This window comes from Euprymna scolopes, chromosome 9, assembly GCF_053919585.1.
Source record: "Euprymna scolopes isolate OS-2025 chromosome 9, ASM5391958v1, whole genome shotgun sequence".
In the NCBI taxonomy this organism is placed as follows: Eukaryota; Metazoa; Mollusca; class Cephalopoda; order Sepiida; family Sepiolidae; genus Euprymna; species Euprymna scolopes.
The window spans coordinates 11,794,835-11,817,014 of record NC_136490.1 but is presented as its reverse complement, the minus strand read 5'-3'; the positions used below and the strand labels follow the sequence as shown (position 1 = coordinate 11,817,014).

Sequence of the window (22,180 nt, the reverse complement as noted above, 5' to 3'; positions counted from 1 at the left end):
TATGTACATCGAGGGGGCACAAGTGCAATGAGTTCATCAGAGCATATTCCATTGACATATTTGTAAAACAGGTACAATGGTGTTACATTGCGGCGATCGGCAAAGAATTCGAGCATAGTTGATAAATTGGGATCTATTAAATTGGACACCCTATTTTGGATCCTATCGGACGCAACAGATAATATAGTATTACTTTTAGCTTTTTCGTTACTCATATAATTTAAGCATACTTAAACTTAAGAGGCTATTGTGATTATGGGTCATACTTTTAGGGGGCAGTAGAAGTGGGGAGTTAAGCAGCAAGATGGTTGTTCCCATTTCAGTGAAGTTTCTGCAAGTTGGTACAATAAGGGAAAGTAATCCGAAAACTCCAAATAAGAATATTTAATTTCTATTTTGAAAATACGTCTAGAAAATCTGCGATGCCATGCTGGGTTTGTAGAAAGAATATGGAATGCATGTCCAACTTAAAACGAAATATTTCTTAGTCACTTCTGAGACTTTTAATAAGGCCACCCTCTGTTGCAAACTTCTGGCATCGTATTTCAAGGCAACAAACATATCTAACACATGTGAAATGCTTTTTTTTGTCAAGAGTGAAATTTTGCTTACTTGTTTGATAAAGAAAATTCCAGCGCACTGTTCTTTTTATAAACAGTGTAAGTAACTTCGCGTTCTCGCACCAGCCGTTTACTAGGAGGTTTAAGACTGATATGTGAATGAAAATAAGACCCAGAAACATTCCATTTCTGTTCATATCTCACGAAACAATTTAATCGGTGCCATTCCTCCTTAATCTAGTCATCTTATCGGAATCTCTATGATGCAGAAGACAGAAGACATGCTGTTATAATAATAATAATAATAATAATAATAATAATAATAATAATAATAATAATAATAATGATAATAATAATGAAAATAATGTAAAAAAAAATCATCCTCGCAAACATTAATGAGAATCGAATTACCCCCTTTTATAGTCGCAAGTCAAAACCATTAAAAAAATTTAATCTCCAAAAACTTAACAGAACATTTCTGTCTCTTTATGGTTTCAAAGTGGCTATTTTATTTTATAATTAAAACAAGTCATGTTCAGAAAACTAGTTTTTGATAAAAGTTCCTTTTTAAAATAAAAAGGACCTATGTACAAGTGAACTGGCATTTGTTTTTTTTTTATAATTTATATAAAAAGTTATTACAGAAAATCAATGTGTTGTGTGCTAAATATTCATTGAAAAAAAATCCATAGTTTTTAAATCAATTAGTTTAGCTTTAAAGTATTAAAATATAATTTGTTCATTTTTTTTTTAAATTCGTCGTTATTTCTCTTATTTTTATTTTTATTCATTTTATTTATGTGTTTTTAAAAATTCAACTACCGTGGAATTTCCACGGGTTCTGCTAGTTATTGTTATTGCTGAGATACAACGGATAGCCATAATTAAAACGGCTGAAATATTAAGGAAAACCCTTAGATGCAGAGAAAATACACATGAGCTACAAACGCTGTCGGGTCATATAGAAACAACAACAGAAGGAAAACAAAAAGACGAGCAGCCAATGCAATAAAGAAACCAGAAATCATATAATTCTAAGTCCCCCTACAAACGAAAAAATGTAGTATCCGCATCAACTAGTACTGCACAAGACAGTCTAGAAGTGTCAAGGAGGATGGAAAGACCGAAGAAAAAGCACTAACTAGACCTACATTTGGATGAATGTGAACAAATCTAGGACCTTGGGGGGAGCTTATTGCCACTAAAATTCCAGTGAAGGTCAATAGTCATTGCCAGCGAGAAAACTTCTATTGTGTATAAATAATATTAAAAAAAGAATTAATAAGTCCAATTCTACAAAAAAATTAGATTTGTTTTATAAAGATTTTGGAATAAATAAAATCAGAAATAATAGAAACGAACAAATTCATAAAAGTATTATATATATATTAGTTTGGTTATTATACAAATATTCACGGGAGTTTCATTGGATTTACATCTAGGAAACCAATCGATACAACCATTATATATGTCTGTGGTTATATATTAACTGGAATTTTGAAATTCTTTCAAATTATAGATTGCATAGTACTGTATAATTAAGGGTCCATATAAATATTATGGATATTTATAAGACTATACCAAACAGAAAAAAGCTCAATATACAAGATAAAGCAATATTATAAATGCACATTTTTAATTAAATTATAAAAAATTAAAAAGTACGACCAATTTATATTCGAACAATAAATGTTGCATTCCTTGTCTGAATAATACATTTGTCAAAATAACTATTCAATTTTCTGAATTTAATTCCAAATTTTCATTGATATAATGCATACCTAAATAAATACATAGATATTTACGGTGCAGCTTTGCTCAAACTAGAATGGTTATCTCACAATCATGTTCTGTTGGTGAAACCTGGCCAGTCAAATATTTATTTAACAGATACAGGCTCTGTAGATGTTCATGTATTGAGCACTCTTTTTTTTTGAGAATTCGTAATTTTGCCTCCCTCTGAATAATGTCTTTTCCATAACTTGTCTAAAATCTAACATATATATATATGTGTGTGTGTGTGTGTGTGTGTGTGTGTGTGTGTGTGTGTGTGTGTGTGTGTGTGTGTGTGATTAACATTTAACATTCGATATTCAAAATTCAAGTATAACTCACACTATTTTAACATAGCGAAACCTTTAGATGATACGGAACACCCAGGAGGTCATATCAAATGCATACAAGTGCTGTCCACATATTTTCTCACTGGAAAATTTATTAAAAAAACAAAAAAAAAAAAAAAAAAGTTATTCGAACGAGACGTACACAGATCATATTTTAAATTCAACGTGGGTGTTTTAAAATCAGACTAGCAGAAAAAAGCACCAATTCCTTACTGTGGAGATCCCCAGATGTCGATTAATATCCTTCCTGGGATCGTTTCACTTTTGGAAGTCCCTTCGTGATGCCCGGTTCCGCGACTGTACTAACAGGCAAATATTTAAATGCCATATAATATTTTGTTGCACAACTCCCCATCTAGAACATCACTATCAATCAAAATCCTATTCAAAGTTGCACTTTAGGTCTTGTTTGCCCGGTCATAAAATACGAATAAATATATGTTAATTCATACGGAAATTAAGATATGTGCATGCGGAAATTAAGATACGTGCATGCGAGTATTGTTTTTTTTTTCTAAACAGCTCACTTCTTCTGGTCAAAAAAAAAAGAAAAAAAATCGGGCTGAGATCGAAATCAAAACACTAAAGACAGTGAGTCATGTACGATAACCATTACGCCAGCTTGGCACGATCTTTCAAGTGTTTTCAAACCTAATTATACTTAACATAAAGAAGCTCATGTAAACGAGTCACGCATGCGCATTCGTGAAACATTTAACAAACAAAATAACAATCCCCACGTACCAATTTTAGCAACCCTTTTATTCTGGATGAAAATCGATTTAAAAGCATTTCCACATGCCTGAATACCTTATATACAAAATTTCAAGTCTGCAGATCAAAAACTCGTTGATTGAGAATGGTCTTCACACACACACACACACACACACTTTTATAGATATATAGATAGAATGATGAGCCGTTCCATATAAGTTAACAAATTCACCAAATTTCCATTACTAACGATTACTATATTGTCCAATTTCTACTGAACACTCTTTAACCCTTATCCTCGAGTGGCCTCAAGGCCTTGATAAGTGGTGATGCCCATGTAAAAAAAAAAATTTTTTTGAGGTAGGAATCAATTATTGTTATCCAATGGCGATAAAAACATGATAAATCCATGTATGATTTTTACAATATAATTAATTTACTTTGTAATTTCAAAGTTACACGTAACTCCAGCGGAATTCTTTTAGCTTGAAACCATCAACAAACAACAGTTATAATAATCGTCGTGATTGGTTGAAAGAAAAAAAAAAAAAAAAAATGAGGTGAAAGCGAAAAATATCTGATGGCCAGTTTATCATAAACGTTTAATATTTAATCATTAATCTTCAAACAATGCTTAATTGAAAATAGAACACGAGATTTGTCGAAATGATTATATTAGCATCAACAATTTATATATTTTGATCTCTATATAAATATAACGGTCACCTAACCCTAACACTGAATTATCGTTTATAACGAGTAAAATCTTTGTTTGGATGGGTGAATCACGCGTACAGAAATATGTTGGCAAGTTAGAATGCAACATGTTCATTTCAAGCTGTCGACATGTTTCTATTCCTTTTACGCATGCGCAAATTCAACCATTAGCTGTTACTTGTTTAATTTTAAATAGTTTATCCATCGGTCAGGTTAGCTCAAACGTAAGGAACGTGGCTGGAGAACTAAATGCTCTGCTTTAGATTATAGCTGATGACACCCAAGTCATTTATTTTAACTTTTGAAATTAGTGCTATATGTATATACTAGTCGATAGAGAATTGTAATAAACACGAAATCTGTATGAATTAAAATATATTTAAACGTATTTTACAAACCTTTGCTGCTAATTTTAAATAACGCTATTTTTTTTTTTCAAATATGAAGAAATTCAGTATTTTTAGTTAAGAAATACGCACGTGCGCCCACACATATATCAAGTCTGAGATAATCAATGTTTCTCCTCTTAGCCATTTTGCTATGTATTTTTTTAAAATCTATGCTAAAATATTGCCCAGTCCTGCGCTTGAGTAATGCATATTTTTTTAATAGTTCTAATCAGTTGAAATGTGCAAGTAACTAACCAAATGGTTTATATCTTATTATATTTTTATCCATCATTCTTAGCTTTTCTGGCTATATGTTCCTATTCTTCATCACTTCTCACTACTGATGCAATTCTCTATCTATATAAGAGCCAGGTACATCCAAGGATGGAGTACTGTTGCCACATCTGGGCAGGAACTGCTGGAAAGTACTTGTCCTGCTTTGATAGAGTTCAAAATAGACTTCGTAGCCTCGTAGGAGATGTCCTTTTCTCTTCGCTGCAACCTCTATCTCACAAAAGAGATGTTGAGAGTTTGTCTCTGCTTCCTCGTTATTGTCATGGCAAGTGCTCGACTGAGCTTCAATCTATGGCCCCCCTCGCCAAACTTTCACAAGAAACACTATCAATAATTCCCTCCACTCTTTATCTGTGCCTAAACCTAAACATAGATTCCATGAACAAAGCTTCTTTCTTAGAACAGCACGCCTGTGGAATTGTCTTCCGTTTTCCTGCTTTCCAGCTTTCTATAATATGGTTGTCTTCAAGTCCAATGTGAAAAGTTCTTGATGAGCTGTTCCACTTAAATTTACCGAATTTCCATTACTAACGATTACTATATTGTCCAATTGACTACTGTACGCGCTTAACCCTTATCCTCGAGTGGTCTCTAGGCCTTGATAAGTGGTTAAGCCTATGTAAAAAGATCAGTTCTTATGTTAGACGCAATGTATTAGTCTCGTTTCCGGCCTCTTGTTCATTAAAAGTCGAGTGTAATAAGGAAAACAAAATATTAAAAGAAGATTCGAAGAGTTTGTCATAAACAAAAGAGAATATCACCAAAAGTTATGAGAGAGAGAGAGAGAGAGAGAGAGAGAGAGAGAGAGGGGGGGGGATAAAAAGGGAGGATATAGAGAACTGTACTAAAATGATTGTGCTGCGTGTGATTTTATTTTAAAAATGACTTTGCAAATTCATCTGTTAAATGATGACGAGAGTCTGGACATAAGCGACCAAATCCTAGTCCTTTTTTTTTGTTTAAGACTCGAAACCGACGGTAGCGATGTTTTTTCTGATCTTTTGTAGCACAACTATACATAAATATTACGCTCTTTACAGCTATTGACTTAAATTAATTTCAGTGTTATATTACTGGCAGTTTAATGAGGAAAATATGAATTTTTCCATTCTTTGATTTTCCATATGTATGCATATATTAAAAAAATATATATTTTGTTCTAGCTGGCGATGAGGAATCCTACTGGAAGACAGATATTAACCCACAGTCTTATATATTTTAGCGGAGATATCTTTTTAAAATTCTAACCACCCCTTTACGGCAATTGCTTATATCTCCCTTGCACTTGGTTCATTCGGTATATTTGCCAGGTTGTGTTTTAAATTCCTTTTATGCGTCCATTTGCTCCTATAATTACAACATTGATGGAGATCTTCCTAAGATTCCAGTTTCTTTTCATGACCTTGGTATTTCGTCATCTTTTCCTCTCAGCTATGTTTAACCCAGTATATATATATATATATATATATATATATATATATATATATATATATATATATATATATATATATTAGTGCGGACGTGTGAGTGTGTGTGTATTATTTAAAAAAATGTTTTTATTAAGATTTGAAACTAGATATCGATTAGAAACGAGTTTTCTAAAAAGATCTAATAAATAAACAGAATGCCATGATTTCAAAACTTCTTTGTTTTACGACATATTTTTTGCTATTGCGTCTGTCAGCGAGAGACGAGAGAAAAAAAACTTCTCTTGTTTTGAGGTAGCATAAAAAAAAGGTAAGTTAATTTAACGCCAGATCCAATTGCGATTTCGGCAGAGAGAAATGGAGTGTGGGAGGACGAGAAACAATTCGACATGAACGACGCACGAATAAGGGATAACTCACACAATAAATTCTTATATACACATACTTCTATTTGGGGGAGAGAAATGTTGTATAAATTATATATTAATTTAATTGTGTACCTATTTACTATGCCTCCCCACGGGACAGAGTTAGACATCAGGGTCGTTTTTTAATGTGGAGAAAAGGTACATAAATAAAAATTGTCTCAGTCGTGAAGGATTTCTCCTCCACCGAAAGAGAACAAGAAATAGAAGTGTAGCATCTGAACAGATACTACACTTTGATCTTGGAAATCAAAAATGCAGTAGCTTTGTTACAGAACTAAAATCAACCAGAATACATTCTTGTTTCTATGTAAAAGAAATCAACCATTTTAATTTTATGTTAATAATAAATTGTGGATGGAACTATTACAATATTTTCACCGATTCTGATACAATTACCGATCCCGACACTTAAAATCTCTAAATACTAAACTATAAGGTTGTTTTTCTTTTTTAATTTTCGGATTAGGGTAAAAATAATTGGGAGCTCGTAAAACCCAATGTAAAATGGGCATATATTATTGCAAACGTAAAATATATATATATATATATATATATATATATATTATAGAAGATGATACATGGATTTTCGTTTTAAAATCAGTCAATACTTATCATTTTAACATTAAGACGAGCAGTAAAAAATTAAATTCAAGACAAACAAGCAGAAAACAGAATTAAAATAATCATTTTTGGCGTCAGAAAACGGCACAATATTTTCCGATTCCGGTACCGATACTCATACAATTTCCCCACTTTTCCAGTTCACAATTTCGATTCAACGCTCGAACAACAATAATTGTTAAAAAGAATAAATTATTTTGAAACTTTTAGAAATTTGGAAAGAATTTGGAAGCATTCCAACTGTCGAATAGAAATTTATTTAAACCGATTAAAAAAATCCTCATATATTTAAAGAGGGGAAGTTTTGGAAGCTACTTCCAGTAATTTTATAACGCAAGATAATTTCAGTATTTAGCTATCAACATGACTGAATTATTTGATTTGAATTTAATTAACTATTTAATTCAGAATTTAATAAATTCTGAATGTAATAAATAAAGTAAACTTATTCATAGTGAAAAAAAAAATGCATAATTTAAAAGAAAAACAAAAACGAAAGTTTTTCACTATTTTTCAAATGAAGTTTCATCATTTGTATTATTAGAATTATTCGAAACACTGTTCCGATTTTGGATATTAATCATTCGTCTCGAATAACTTCCGACCTTCTTCAGGGGTGACATGTTGAATTCTGAATGGAATCTGTACGAGATTTCGAATGGCATCATTTTATACAACGATTGTGATGCTAAGAAGAATAACATGCTTAAAACTTGGCGCTTCTGGTAATTTTATATCGGCACCAAATTAACAGACTCCAAACCATTTCCGAAATGGTCTTTCCCTGTTTATTTCGGTTAGTTGCTGGTCCTGTGCAGTCATCTTCGCTCTTTAAGAAGGAGCAAGTTTATTGCTGATCGCCTGGGGCTCCCCTACCGAAATATGCAAATAGGGCTGCTCAGACATTTTTTGTAGGCTGAAGTTCTCTTCAGGAGCCTTTCCTCTTCAATCCCACTTTCCGATTCTAGTATAAAATCTTCCTGGCATAGAAATTCTACTGAAGATGTCTATCCGGCTATCGAAAATAGGAGAGCAACATCAAATAAAGGGCCCTGTTCGAAATTCCATACAGAATCCTGAATTCTACATACATTTCCCTAGTTCGACTACACTCATCTGAAGATGTTCGGAGCTTATATCGGTCGAAACGTTGCTAGTAGACAAATAATATAAATGAAATTCATGTCATAGACGCAGAAACAAGAAATGTCCAGTAAATAAATAAAAAAATAAAAAAATCCTGTCTACAAAAAGCTTTAACACGGAATAGCGTCGAAATTAACTACAAACGATCGTTAAAGCTATATACATTGAAGGGAGGTTACTTTAACAAGATGTCAGTCTTTTGTTTTTAATATTTCTAGTTGTTTGCATGGATGGTTCTCTTTAAAAACACGTATGGATAGACAAAATCAGCTGATGTTTTTGTATTGACCCGGCGATGCCTTAGAGACTTTGTTTTTTTTTTTTTTGTTTTTTTTTTGCTTAAGACGTGAAAAGACCATGTAGTTTTTGAATAAGATATTTATGAAATTTGAATTATTGTAAAGACAAACGCACACGTCATTATTTGGTTTTCTAACTTGTATAATATTATTCAAATACGAAACGATGTTTTCGAAGTGTAAATACTTATCTTTAGAAGAATATTACGCATAAATCTCTAAGAACAAGGTTTAGAACTTTTTTTTTTTTTTTTTTTTTTTTTACACACGAATATTTTATAACATAAAATTATCAAATTAAATATTTAAAAAGATTAGATAAACCTGATTCACTATGGAAATAACACAAGTACAAATGTTTCTGTGTAACTCACTTAAAATCAGTATATTGCTTTTACGAAAAGCAACCTGTATTAATGTAACGATCATTGTTGAAGTAAATACCGAAGCCAAAATAAAACAATGTACGTAATATCGATGCCTCCGTTCAGTCTCGAAAAACAAAGGATATCCCTATAGGGGTAGCTGCGCATGTAATTGTGAGGCAAGGGTTGCGCAATCTTCTACTACACCTCTCCCGAATCGGGACGGTTCGAGTCTAGTGGCAAGAAGTCCAAGACGACTGGAAACAATGCAGAAATAAGGGAAGAGCACATAAAACAACTTGAAGTTCCGAATGGCCACCCATTTAGTACTGACCAGGTTCAACGCTTCTTAACTTTGGTGATATAGGGGGAAACCGGCGTGTCAAAGTAATATCGTTTTATAATGTAAGTGTGTATATGACGTATGAATAAATTATATATATATATATATATATATATATATGGCCCAATGATTAGCTGAGGACGTCTTTTTTGAGGTTTCTGTATTACAAGCATAATGAGATTTGTTATTTCTAATGCGGATTCATGTTTTTTTCGGAAAAAATCGAGATGTTCACTGTGCACGTGATAAGGTTTTAATCTCAAATATAAATATTTCGAAATTGTTTTCATTCTTCAGAACCGTTTTTGAAACGATTTACTCGGCATTGACAAGGCAGAGTTCTAATAGAGACTAATTGAACATATAATCATGTTTAATAATAAAAATAAGAAATCAATAGTATTCATTTTAGTTTTACCGGATTTGTTTTATTCTGTTAATACATATTGACTAAAAGTAAAAAAAAAAAAAAAATGTCAATTATATAAAATAGCTAACATCCAATAAATCCAAAACTAACAAAAATATAAAATAAATAACTATAACAAAACGCATTCAAATTTAATTTTCTACCGACCTGTATATTATTTAAGTGCGGAAAATGACTAAAAAATTTAATGCTCTTGTACGCATGTATAAATATACAGTTGGTTCAGTTTTAACTATTCTTATTCGCCTGACGATTGCTTAAACGGCAAAAACCAAGGCCGGAGCGCTAAACGTTTTGGTTTCATTTCTAGCTAATGGCACCAAGTCATATCTATATATCTAGAAAAGTGAGAATGTGTGCGTGAGGACGATTCCTAACCTATATACTCAACGAATTGTTATCTACAGACTCGAAAGTTGGTATATATGGTATTCAGTCATGTGAGAATACTTTATAATCGCTTTTCATCCAGTAAAAAGGACTACTAAGTGATCAAAATTGAAAAATTGGTACGTGGGAGGGTCATTGATTTTTCTATTTGTCAACTATTTCATGAATGCGCATGCGTGAATCGTTCATGTAACAGATTCCTAATGTTAAGAATAAGTAGGTTTGAAAACACTTTTTAAAAGTCGTGTCAAGCTGGCCCAATGGTTATCCTACTGGATTCACTGCCTTAAGTTTTGGTTTCGTTCTCATTAAAATATTTTTTTTACTTACAATAGTGAAGTGTTTAGAAAAAAAAAAACAATACTCGCATGCACATGTCTCAGTTTCAGTATAAAATAAAATATAATATTTATCCGTATTTTACGACCGGGCAAAGCCAAACAACGCTGAGCAACGCCATGTAGCCTGCTAGTATTTCTATATTTATAAAGTTAATTATGTTTGCGGATGTGCATGTACAGGATTCCTCAACTAATTAACCGATCATTATAAATTTGATTATATAACTACCATACATAACTAAAAGTGACCTTGCCTGCCTATCTGTCTGTCCATCTCTTACCTGACTACTGTCAAATTTTGGTCTACAGACTTGAAACTTTATATATAGGGGGTTCAAACCAATGGAACAAAATCGATTTTGTTTTAAGCCGGTAAAAATTAGCTGTTTAGAAGTCAAATTAGAACAAAAATGCAACTTGGCAGGCGTAAGTCGACTTAACATGCTCATGTACGAATGTGTAAATATACAGTTGGTTCAGTTTTAACTATTTCTTATCTTTTGGCGATAGTTTAAATGAAAAAGACTAAGGCTGAAACGCTAAATGTTTTCATTTCGTTTCTAGCTGATGGCACCAAAGTCATATATATATATACATATATATGGGCTATATTTAGTTTAGTTTTATGAAGAGGCAGTAAAAATGTGGTTACACACGATTCTTGTAAAATCTAGGTTATGATGAAAATTTTTAGGCATTTTTCTAGAATTAAAATCATTGAACCAATTTTTTAAATATAAATTGTAATAGATTCTAAGATATGTTTTGTAGCTCATCTTAATTTTAATTTCTGCAAAAAAGGGTTTTGTTCGTTACTATATTTTTATTAACTTTCAGAACTAGTTTTTGTTCGTTTTTTTTTTGTTGTTTACTTCTTGTTTCAATTTAAGGCAATTTAAGAAATCGGTTAAATATATATCAATATAAATCATGGTATTAAAGCAATGGCTTTTGACTTATTACTTATCTAGGCTCAAAGCCACCCAAGGATAAGAGTTAAATAAGTGTCAGACAGACGTTGACACAATATAGAAATGACCATTAATACTGGGAATTAGTAGGATGTGCTCATTAGACAGAGCGAATCAATAAAACTTGTTTATGTTAGAATTGGAGACGATCATGTTACCGTCAGCTGGGGCGCAGCCCCGCTGTATTGCGTTCCAAAAATAGGCAGTTCTAGGAAAGAAACGTTTTCGATGGAATTTTCGTTTAGTGGTTGATACAGATAGAGAGTAATGGTTGTTATTGATGGTGGTTTTAATTAAAGGAATGTTTATTTTGTAGGGGCGGGGGCACAGATTAAATCTTAATCGAGCATCTGCCATAAAAATCAGGAAAGAGCACTGATAGACTCGCATCGCCTCATCTATGAGTAAGAGATAATATGTAAAGTTAATTGATTTTTCGATAGGTCAAACCCAACCCTAAAAACATGTATATCAGTAAACTAATCTTGCCTAGAGGATAGTTTAGTTTACATTATGCGTGACTGTTTATAAAATATCCGGTCTATTAGGCGTGGAATGTTTATCTTTTTATGTTGTTATTGGATTCGTGTTTCAGAGTTACCGTTCTCTTTATTTTTTTAAATTTCAAACTTGTTAAAATTTTTTTTTTAGATGAGGATTGTATTATTTAAATGATTCGGACTATTATTCTCATCTCTGGTGTTATATTCACAATATTTCGGCGAATGTAAAGAAAGTTTTATTGAACTCCTAAATCTGTACGAAATTTACAAACGGAACACTTTTGTATTTAATTTATCCAAGTAGTTTGTTCTTAATTCGTCAACCATTACCTAGTAGACGCTTTAATTCGTAATTGTATCTTTTGTATTGCTCAGAGTTAAGATTGAACCTCCGCGCTCTAGAAGACTGCTAGTTAGAATTGATGGGTTTTTTAAAAAATTATTTTGTATTGTTATTCGTTGCGCCAGGGATTTTTCTGTCTGAAATACTGTGTAGATTTCCGACTTTGAGTAAATTTTTCCAATCGTTGTAGAAATAATATCCGAGGCTAAAAACAGTCTGAATAATCAAATATATATATATATATATATATATATATATATATATATATATATATATATATATATATATATATATACACACACCTAAGAATAATCTGACAAAAACCTTAAAATGGAGAAACCATAAAGTGATTATTACAAACGCGTTTTCCCGATCCGGTATTACCCGGGATTCTTCCTACTTTTTTGATTTTGTTTACTGTTCAATTACGCCAATTCTAATTAAATTATTTCTTTCTCCATTTGATCAGTAAATTATTAATCTAATGTATAAAACCCACTATGCCTATGTCTGTTTGTATATCTTCATTTTTTTCAAGACCGCAGAGCGGGGCGAGATGGGTCAAATGATTGCATTTTTTGTAGACCGTTGTTTTATATATATATATATATATATATATATATATATATATATATATATATAAGTGACCTCATCTGTCTGTCTGCTTGTCTATCTGAGGAACGCAACTACTCTATGGAATTGTTGTATACAGCCTTCAAACTTGATATATAACAGGTTTGAACCAGCTAAACACATTTGATTTGGTTTTTAATCAGTAAAAATAGTTGCTAAGAGGTCAAACAAACAAAACGGAACATAGCACTCGTAAATTGACTGTGTTCTTGTACGCATATTTAATTATATAGTTGGTTTAGTTTTAACTATTTCTTATTTGTCTGACGATACGATAGTTTAAACGGCAAACACTAAGGCTGGGGCACTAAATGTTTTCTTTCGTTTCTAGCTGATGGTACCAAAGTTATTCATATAATATATATATATATATATATATATATATATATATATATATATTGGGTACAATATAATAATCAGAGAATTGGCAGTATAATAATACGAATTCTGTGTAAATTATAATATCTTTAAGAAACCGCAATGTCGTGGAAAAACAGGGCGACATTCTGGTCATATAAAATTGTTATAAAACTATAATTTGTTCAGATCATGTTATTCTAGTCATAATTTATATATTCATTAGAAATAAATAGCTTAAAAAGCTTTCAATTCTTAAATACCTGAAGATTTACTATGAATTTAGAAGTAAAAAAATGACTTTCTATTCGACAGTTTGAATGCTTTGAAAATCCTTTCAAATGTTGAAGGGTCACGAAAAAACATCTTTCTAAAATATTAAAATACTCGATTTCTTTACGAAGAAACTGATGCGTTCTGGTAGAGTTTTACGAAATAAAACGACTTTTTAGATACAGTCAGAAAATGAGTTTATATTCCAACCGATTCCGCACTTCGCTCAATCGCCGCAATGTCGCATCCCTGTGTGTTTTACAAGGACTTTAATGAACATCTAACACTTATATTACTCGACAACTAACCCGACAAGCAGCAAAATTCCACCCTTTCACTGCTTAGGTCCTTATATGCCGAAAAGCCTTTTACTATAAAAGTCTCTTCCCTCGGATATTTTTACGTTCTATCTTGTCTCGATAGAATTCAAAATCGGCTTCGAAATCTAGTAGGTGATGCCCTTTTTTATTCCCTGCAACCTCTTTCCCACACAAGAGACGTCGCGAGCCTGTCTCTTCTCTATCGCTATTTTCATGGTAAGTGCTCGTCTGAACTCCAACCTATTGTCCCCTTCTTGCCAAACTTTCACAAAAAAAAAAGCAAAGAAAAAAACACTCGACTAGCTAAAACCACTATATATGATTTTCCCCACTATCTGTGCCTAAATGTAAATGCAGATTCCATGAACAAAGCTTTTTTCACAGAACTGCCCGCCTTTGGAACACTGTTCTGCTGGCATGCTTCCCGGTTAAATACAACATGGTAGGCTTCAAATCTAATGTAAACGCGTTCCTGTTCAGTCGTCCTCATAAATAATCAATTTCCACCCAATTTCCACCGTTACCGATTACTTTACCATCACGTTACACTCATTAACCCTTATCTTGGAATGGCGTTCGGGTTTTGAGAAGTGTTGACTCAAGTTAAAAAAACAAAAAAAAATCTGCACTTTTAAATTCTCTCCTTGTTTCCTGCTTCCCTGACTTCACTCAGTCGCAGAAGCTTAACTGTAATGTCAACAAACATCTCGCTGATTAACTCATCGCATTGACATGCGATACATTATCCCAAATAGTAGCCCCTCACGTCACTAATGGTAATATGCTTTGTTTTAAGACGAAAAAGATTAAAAATATATATATTTTTAAATTCTGCTTCATTACACACAAGACGTTAGATTTGTCTAAAGAGTTTAAATATGAGGATCTAATAATTTTGTTTTATTAAAAATATTTATTATAAATAAAACACAAATTTTACTTATTATTGTTTTACAGAAATTTGTGTAGATTTATTTTTCTTGGCAAGAAGTTATGCAAATATTAATAATGAAAAAAAAAATCTATTCATTAATTTTATTCTTATCCCCCAGAGAACCTGAACCGAACTGTATATTTTAAGACTGACCCTAAACTAACATTTAACTAATCCGAAAGCTAAATTTTGGATACAGTTCGGCAAAATAGTTGGTTCGGTTCAAATTCAGTAGAGACACCAATACAATGAGTAGGGCTGGGACAACAGCATATTCTTTTTATTGTTTTGACTCTCGAGTGTATATCCGTTGATATCTTATGTTTTTATATAGAGTGGTGTGTGGTTCTCGGTTGATTAACTGTGTCGAGAGTCAAAACAATGAGAGTCGAAACAATGAGAGTCGAAACAATGATAAAAATATTCTGTTGTCATAGGTCTAATAATGCGCTTCAAATTCTCAAATAAATAATAATTCTATGTTGAACACTAATGTTTTTTTTACAGTATCTCATATTCCGATTGTGATTATATAAGGAAAACACTTTTACGTATTTTAAGTGATTTTCCAAAATAACCAACAACGCAATAAAGTTGATAAAAATGTACATATACAACAAATAAATGTTACCAAAGAAAAGGTAATTACTCTTCTACATACCTGGCTAAGTTTGCAGTGTTTTAACTTACTTTAAAGTGTTTTTAATTAAAAAATAATGTAGTGTAATTCCGGTCTTGTTTGAACGTAAAATAAAATGGTGATCATAGCCGAGCCATAAGCGAACCTAGATAATCGCTTAAAAATCGAAAATTTAAAAATACTAAAACGCATTCAATAAATGTCAAGAAATGTGCGAAAATGTAATGTTTTACTAGTATTTTGTTTAATTTACGATTTTGGGCAATGATCGAAGAACTATTAAGGCTTGAATTTTATCATCATATTGTTTTTCGTTTTAAATCGACAGGATTTACACTATCTTAGTATTAATTTTAAAACAATTTAAAATAAGTTAAAACACAAAAAAATCTTATGAGGACAAGCAGAAGGGTATCTTGCCTTTGGTAATATTTATTTATTGTATTTTAGTTTTATAACTAATTTTTTGTTAGTTTTTCTGAAAAATCATATTTTTATTATTTTCTACTTGGTTTCTGTTCCTCAGCTTCCACAAAGTTTCGACAGTTCTATAACGTGATATTTTAAAAATATTAAAATCATTAACTACACAGATGTTAATTAAGATCCTTATAGAGTTTATTACTTTTTTATATAACTTCTATTTTTTTTTTGTTAAGCTTCCATGACAAATACAAGTAGAAATATTGGTACTTGTATAGTTTATGAACCATGCTGAAATGACATTTAGAAATCCATTCTTAATAAAGGGAGACGAATTTGTTAACTATTCTGTATTTTCTAAAAGTTTAATAAACAAAATATAGTTAAAATTAAATTTAACTTGAAAATCTCATGGAAAGAATAGGACGACCCATAAACTGCAAAACTATCGAATATTTGTTTTTCACTAAATACGGATATAATCTCGTTGACACACCGGTTCGCATAGGATCGAAGTTATGTTGTATTTGCTAATAAGATGGCAATTTACAAAGAGCAGGTGCTTTACGTATCTATTAATATTTCTTAAAGTTAACTAGTAAAATCTTTTAGAGTTAATCCACAAAACCATCTCATACAAAACATGTGGTTTAAAATAAAATATCCTTCTGCATTTATCAACCCGCGATTTCCACAAAGTTATTAAAGCGTGCTCACCAGATGACGGGAAGAACCGGAAACAGTCGTAAGTGGTTTCCTGGATATGAAGACATTTTTTTCCTATATACTACAGAATGAATTTCAATGGTCGTCGCCATTCTTAACATGCTGAAGCGGGTGGGGGGAGCGTTATAACAATTTGTGTTTATAGTAAAAAGGCTCGCCCAGCGGTTTCTAGTGATTCCCGTCATTTGTCGGTACAGGAAAGTAACTTAATGGTCATCGCAGTTCAATAGATGCAAAAGCACCATAATTTTCGTCAAACTATGGATTTTCTTCGTTTCGAATATAAACTGATCTTAGCTGGATTATCTTCTATTGATTAGCTTAAAACTATTGATCTTTACAATTATTGATTATTTTGTAAACGGAATTGAAGCAAGAAGAGATTTATTTAAAAAAATGCAATTTTTATGAAAATATTTTTGAAAATAAAGTCAGAAAATAAAAATAAAAACTAATAAAAATAGCAAGAGATTAGTTTAAATCTAAAGTATTTAAACATTTTTAATATTTCAGAAAACATTTTTAATATTTCAAAAAACATTTTTAATATTTCAGAAAACATTTTTAATATTTCAGAAAACATTTTTAATATTTCAGAAAACATTTTTAATATTTCAGAAAACATTTTTAATATTTCAGAAAACATTTTTAATATTTCAGAAAACATTGACTAAAAATTAAAATGTTCTCGTTTTATTTAAAAGCATACAGATAAGTCGGATATAATTTGCAACTGATTTTCAAAGTTGGCTTTTAAATCATTTGATAGTGCAAGTTTTTAAAAAATCATTTCATGAAGCAACACTATGGTCTTAGTTTAGGTAAATAAAATCCATATTTTGACACGAAAGTTGATTACCTAATTTACCTGTGAACTGAAGTCCAATTGTCCTAACATAATATGCGTTAACGAATCAAGAATTTTCTTTTCAGCTTTAAATTATTTATTTCACACTTATGCAAAGCAGAAAATAATACGCCGAATATTAGTTATTATTTAATTTAGAAGATGGATTTATTAGGGAGAAGTGATTTTCAAAGTTGGCTATTTAATAATTTAAGATAATTTAAAACAGGAAGATGTAGTTTATATTTTGACACGAAATAGGTTAGGACCAGATTTACATGCAAACTGAAGTCCAGGCACCTCGATATAATAAGCGTTAACGAATTAATACTTGCTTATGTGAATCAGAAGAACAGGTGACTCGAATGTCCGATGAAAAATCACATACTTGATTATATTTTTCATAAAATAAATAAAATTGTTTCACAATTTCAAATTTGTTTTTAGTATAAAAAATAAAAAGTATTTATGCATTTATTGAACCGTCCTGCAATAATAACCTTATTATTTAGAAAGCCATTCTTAACATGGGGAGAGGGGGCGTTTTGTAATTATTCTGTACTTTTACCAAACAATTTAATAATAAAAAAAAGATATCGTAAAACTTTAATTTAACTTTAAAAATACTAATTAAAAATAGCACGGTTCAATAAGTGCACACGTATCTAAAAATATATTACGTTTTGAAATATTTATTGATCTCTTCCTATGTTTCCGTTTTGAAAATTAGAATAAGTTTTTATCTGACACGGACTTCGAGTCGTCTGTTCTAATTCATTAATGATTTTTTGGTTTAAAATGATTTAATCTTGCTCAATCTGTCTAGTTTATTTCTCACAGTGATACAATTTTCCTTTCAATACAATTCGATTGTGTGTTGATTATCAGATAGTAACTTCATTGTTTGAATTTGGTAAGTTGGAAAACAGCTTGAATTACCTTTCGAAATTTTAAATAATCTGTCGAATTGAATTGTGTGTACAATTTGCGATACTAGTTTTCATATTTATCGTTATGTTTAAAACGTCTCAGCCGATTTTATCCCCGACTTTCTTCACGCTAATCTTTCCGAACTTGAAAATCATGATGCCGTAGTAACGGATACGTAATTAAAGACAGGACGATTATTTTATTCAATGATGTAGATAGTTCTTGTCCTCTCAGTATTAAGAAAGTTGATATTTATGGCATTTTTAGTCATCATTTGTAATAAGGATTCAACGTTAAATAACCAGAAAACTGTCACTTAGAACTGTTGCCTAACGGATAAGAGCGTTGGTAAATACTCAGCTCTGACCGATTAACTCTTCTATTCTGGTCATGACTAAGAACAATTAACTTTTGGATATTATAGAAATGTTTCTATTTGAAATTCTGCTAAGAACAATTTACGGTAAAACTTGCGGAGAATGTTCCGTTTTACAGTTGTAAAAATAGAACGGAAATTTAATTTTCGTTCCCTTTTAAATTCGGTATATTTTACATTACGTCCAACCCATCGTTCACATTTCAACTTTTATAGGTTTTCAGATATGCCGTTTTTACATGTAGAGGTTGGGGTGTCTATTCCGAAAACTGTTCTTAACGTGGGGAGATTTTGGGAGTTTATTCGTTGTAAGCATACCTGAAAACCTATCAAAGTCGACATTTCCAATGTGAACGGTGAGTTGAACTTGTGTAAAAAAAAAAAAAAAAAAAAAAAAAAAGTATAACAAATTAACTTTTTTTCGTTTAAAATTAAATTATTTCTTTTTTGTTAAGGTTTCATTTTATATATATATATATATATATATATATATATATATATATATATATATATATATATATATAAAACGTACGATTGTTAAATGTTATTCTTTCGATTACTTTCGTTCTGGGGGGCACAATAAAAACAGATTAAAATGGAACGAAAATTAAATTTCCGTTCCATTTTTACAACAACCGTAAAACAGCATTCTCCGCACGTTTTACCTAATTTACTTTTGGAGATTATATAAATGTTTCTATTTGAAATTCTTCATGGATTTCCGAGTTCGATATAAGGTTATCTAAGTTCAGAAGATGCAACTGAAGTAGGTCGGCGGTTATATCCGTCGAAACGTTGTGGATATAAGAAAGACAAAAATAATAATCGATATAATCCAAATATACTTACATTCATTCAGCTTTATCGTAATTAATGAACCACGGATAGTATTGACGCAAAAGTCATTAAAATTCAGAAACTGTTCATTAAGGGTATTTAATTGAAATGTTTAATAGGGTTGATTAATTTTTTTAAGAACTAGAGCAAGAATAAAAGTATTCTCTCCTAAAATATATTTGTCTTATATTAAACATATTCATGAGCTCATTCATTTTGAAATCACGTTGCAATAACCAGAAATACGAAATAGATAATATAAATTTTATCTTCATAAACTATTAATTATTTTAGAGACGTGGCAGTTTTATTTTTGATTGAGTATCGTCACAATTTTGATGGTGAGCGTACACTCGTATATTTAAAATAAATAATAAAAATGCACTTACATTTATCTGTATTTGTGACTATGTGTGATGTTTTATCAGTTTTTACGTATTAATTCAACTCTAATTCAACGATACGCGTGGATAACTCGGTAGTGTCAAGCACGAGAAAAGATGGAACGATTTTATAGTGGTAAACTACGTCACATTCATTATATATATATATATATATATATATATATATATATATATACTAGCAAAAGTACCCGTCGTTGACTGGGTTCAAAAACACCTACAGAAAATGGACTCTGATTTATGAAAGTATGATAGGTTATGAAAAGGAAGGGTTGTAAAGAGATGGCTTCGAATTTGGGGGTATCAAACCAAATCAAAATATGATGAAAGTAAACATAAAATATATAAGCCCCATAATTTATTATACCATACCTGTTCACACTGAAACACTTATTACAATATTCTGTGGATCTATATAAAAATACCTTGTTAAACTTTGTGACATATTTCCATTCTATGGAGGTCAGGAGCGAACAAGCACCCCATAATTTTACTATACCATATTTCTTCAAACTGAAATATAATTATCAAAGTATACTTACGCAGATAGATATGAAAAGTGTTTATTAAAGTTTGTGCATATTTCCATTCTATGGAGGCCAGGCGCGAACGCAGACCCCACAATTTTATTATACCACTCCTATTTAAGTTAAAACATACTTATCAAAGTATCATTATGTACATCTATATCAAAAACACTTGTAAACGCCTTTTTTTTTAAATTTTTAAATTTTTTATTTCCATACTTTGTGGACCAGGCGCGTATGCAGACCCCACAATTTTAAAGAATCATTATGCTAGATCAAACATACCCATTCCTGTGTCTCGATACATCTTCTCATTATATGTAATCAGTTTTCTATAATAGTCAACCATATAGAAGCCTATTCGTGACCAGACACACACAGACCTTCAGGTTTATATATATTATATATATATATATTAGTGATAGGACGATTACAATATTTTTACCCGATTCAGATACAGTTACCGTTTCCGTACTAAATTCTGTATTCAGAGTATTTATAAATCTCTAAATATTTAACTATAAAATAGTTACTTTGTCCTGGTTACCGTAAAAACACACTTTAAATGTGCACCTATTTTCTCAAACGTAAAAAAAAAAAAACACACTTGTGAGGGAGTGATCTATCTAAATTTTAATTTTACTGGAAGTTCAAATCAATAAATATTTATTATTACCACCAGCAGTGGGAGTTTTATTAAAAAAAAAAATCAAATATAAAAGCATAATAAAAGGAATCGGAAAATAGGCACAAATTCCGGTTTTCGTATTTCTAATTACGATTAATCGTTCCAACACACACACACAATCCCTCTCCTTGATTGAATACTTTATATGTAATTACCGGTACAAATCGGCATTAAAACCGTACTTACATGTTATATTTTCTGCTGACCAAATGTTGGAATACACGACCGTGATTGTAAGCTCGAAATCGTCGGTAGGTAAATCAGGGGTTAAAATCTATACTGATTAATCTTCAAAAGATGAAATAAATAATAAGCTTATACACACACACACGCGTAGATATATAATAGTAAAATACCTAGGTTAGATTGAGCGTGAGCAATAAATTAATGTTTTCGTAGGGGGTCTGATACAGTTTTGGTGGCACATACCAACATGATAAAATTTATAAAAAACAGGTTTTGAATCGAACATTTAGAATGACAATCTTTTCTGCGTCGTTGCTTGAATATATCCACTTAAAACACTAAGTGTGCATCTCTAATTTCTTCGTTTCATATACATATATGCAGATATATAGATATATAGATCTACGAGAAAGCTATTTCAAATTTAAATTATTTTTTATTAGTATTGAGTAATAAAACTCGCTGCATATTTTCATCCGGACAGCGCATATATTCGCCATTTTTTTTTAATTATTTTTTTTTATTGATTAATAAAGATGAGTTAAGACGCGAGTTTCCATGGCTATAAACACGAACATATGGGTGTGGCTTCCAAAATCAACTCTTACCTTTGTCGTTGTCCGTATTGCAATAGTCGTCGTTGTTAGGACTGCCACCCCTGGACGATGGGGTGGATCC

At 31.1% G+C, this 22,180-nt stretch overlaps 1 protein-coding gene across 1 annotated transcript in view; it reads right to left on the bottom strand.

The window, feature by feature from the left end:
• The window catches only part of LOC145284432 (uncharacterized), a 128,312-nt gene that overhangs the window by 104,659 nt on the left and 1,473 nt on the right, over nucleotides 1-22,180 (bottom strand). The window contains exon 1 of the mRNA XM_080133241.1: nucleotides 22,111-22,180. This exon is cut by the window's right edge and continues 1,473 nt beyond it. Coding sequence (XP_079989367.1) covers nucleotides 22,111-22,180 — 70 coding nt within the window. The remainder of the gene's footprint in view (nucleotides 1-22,110) is intronic.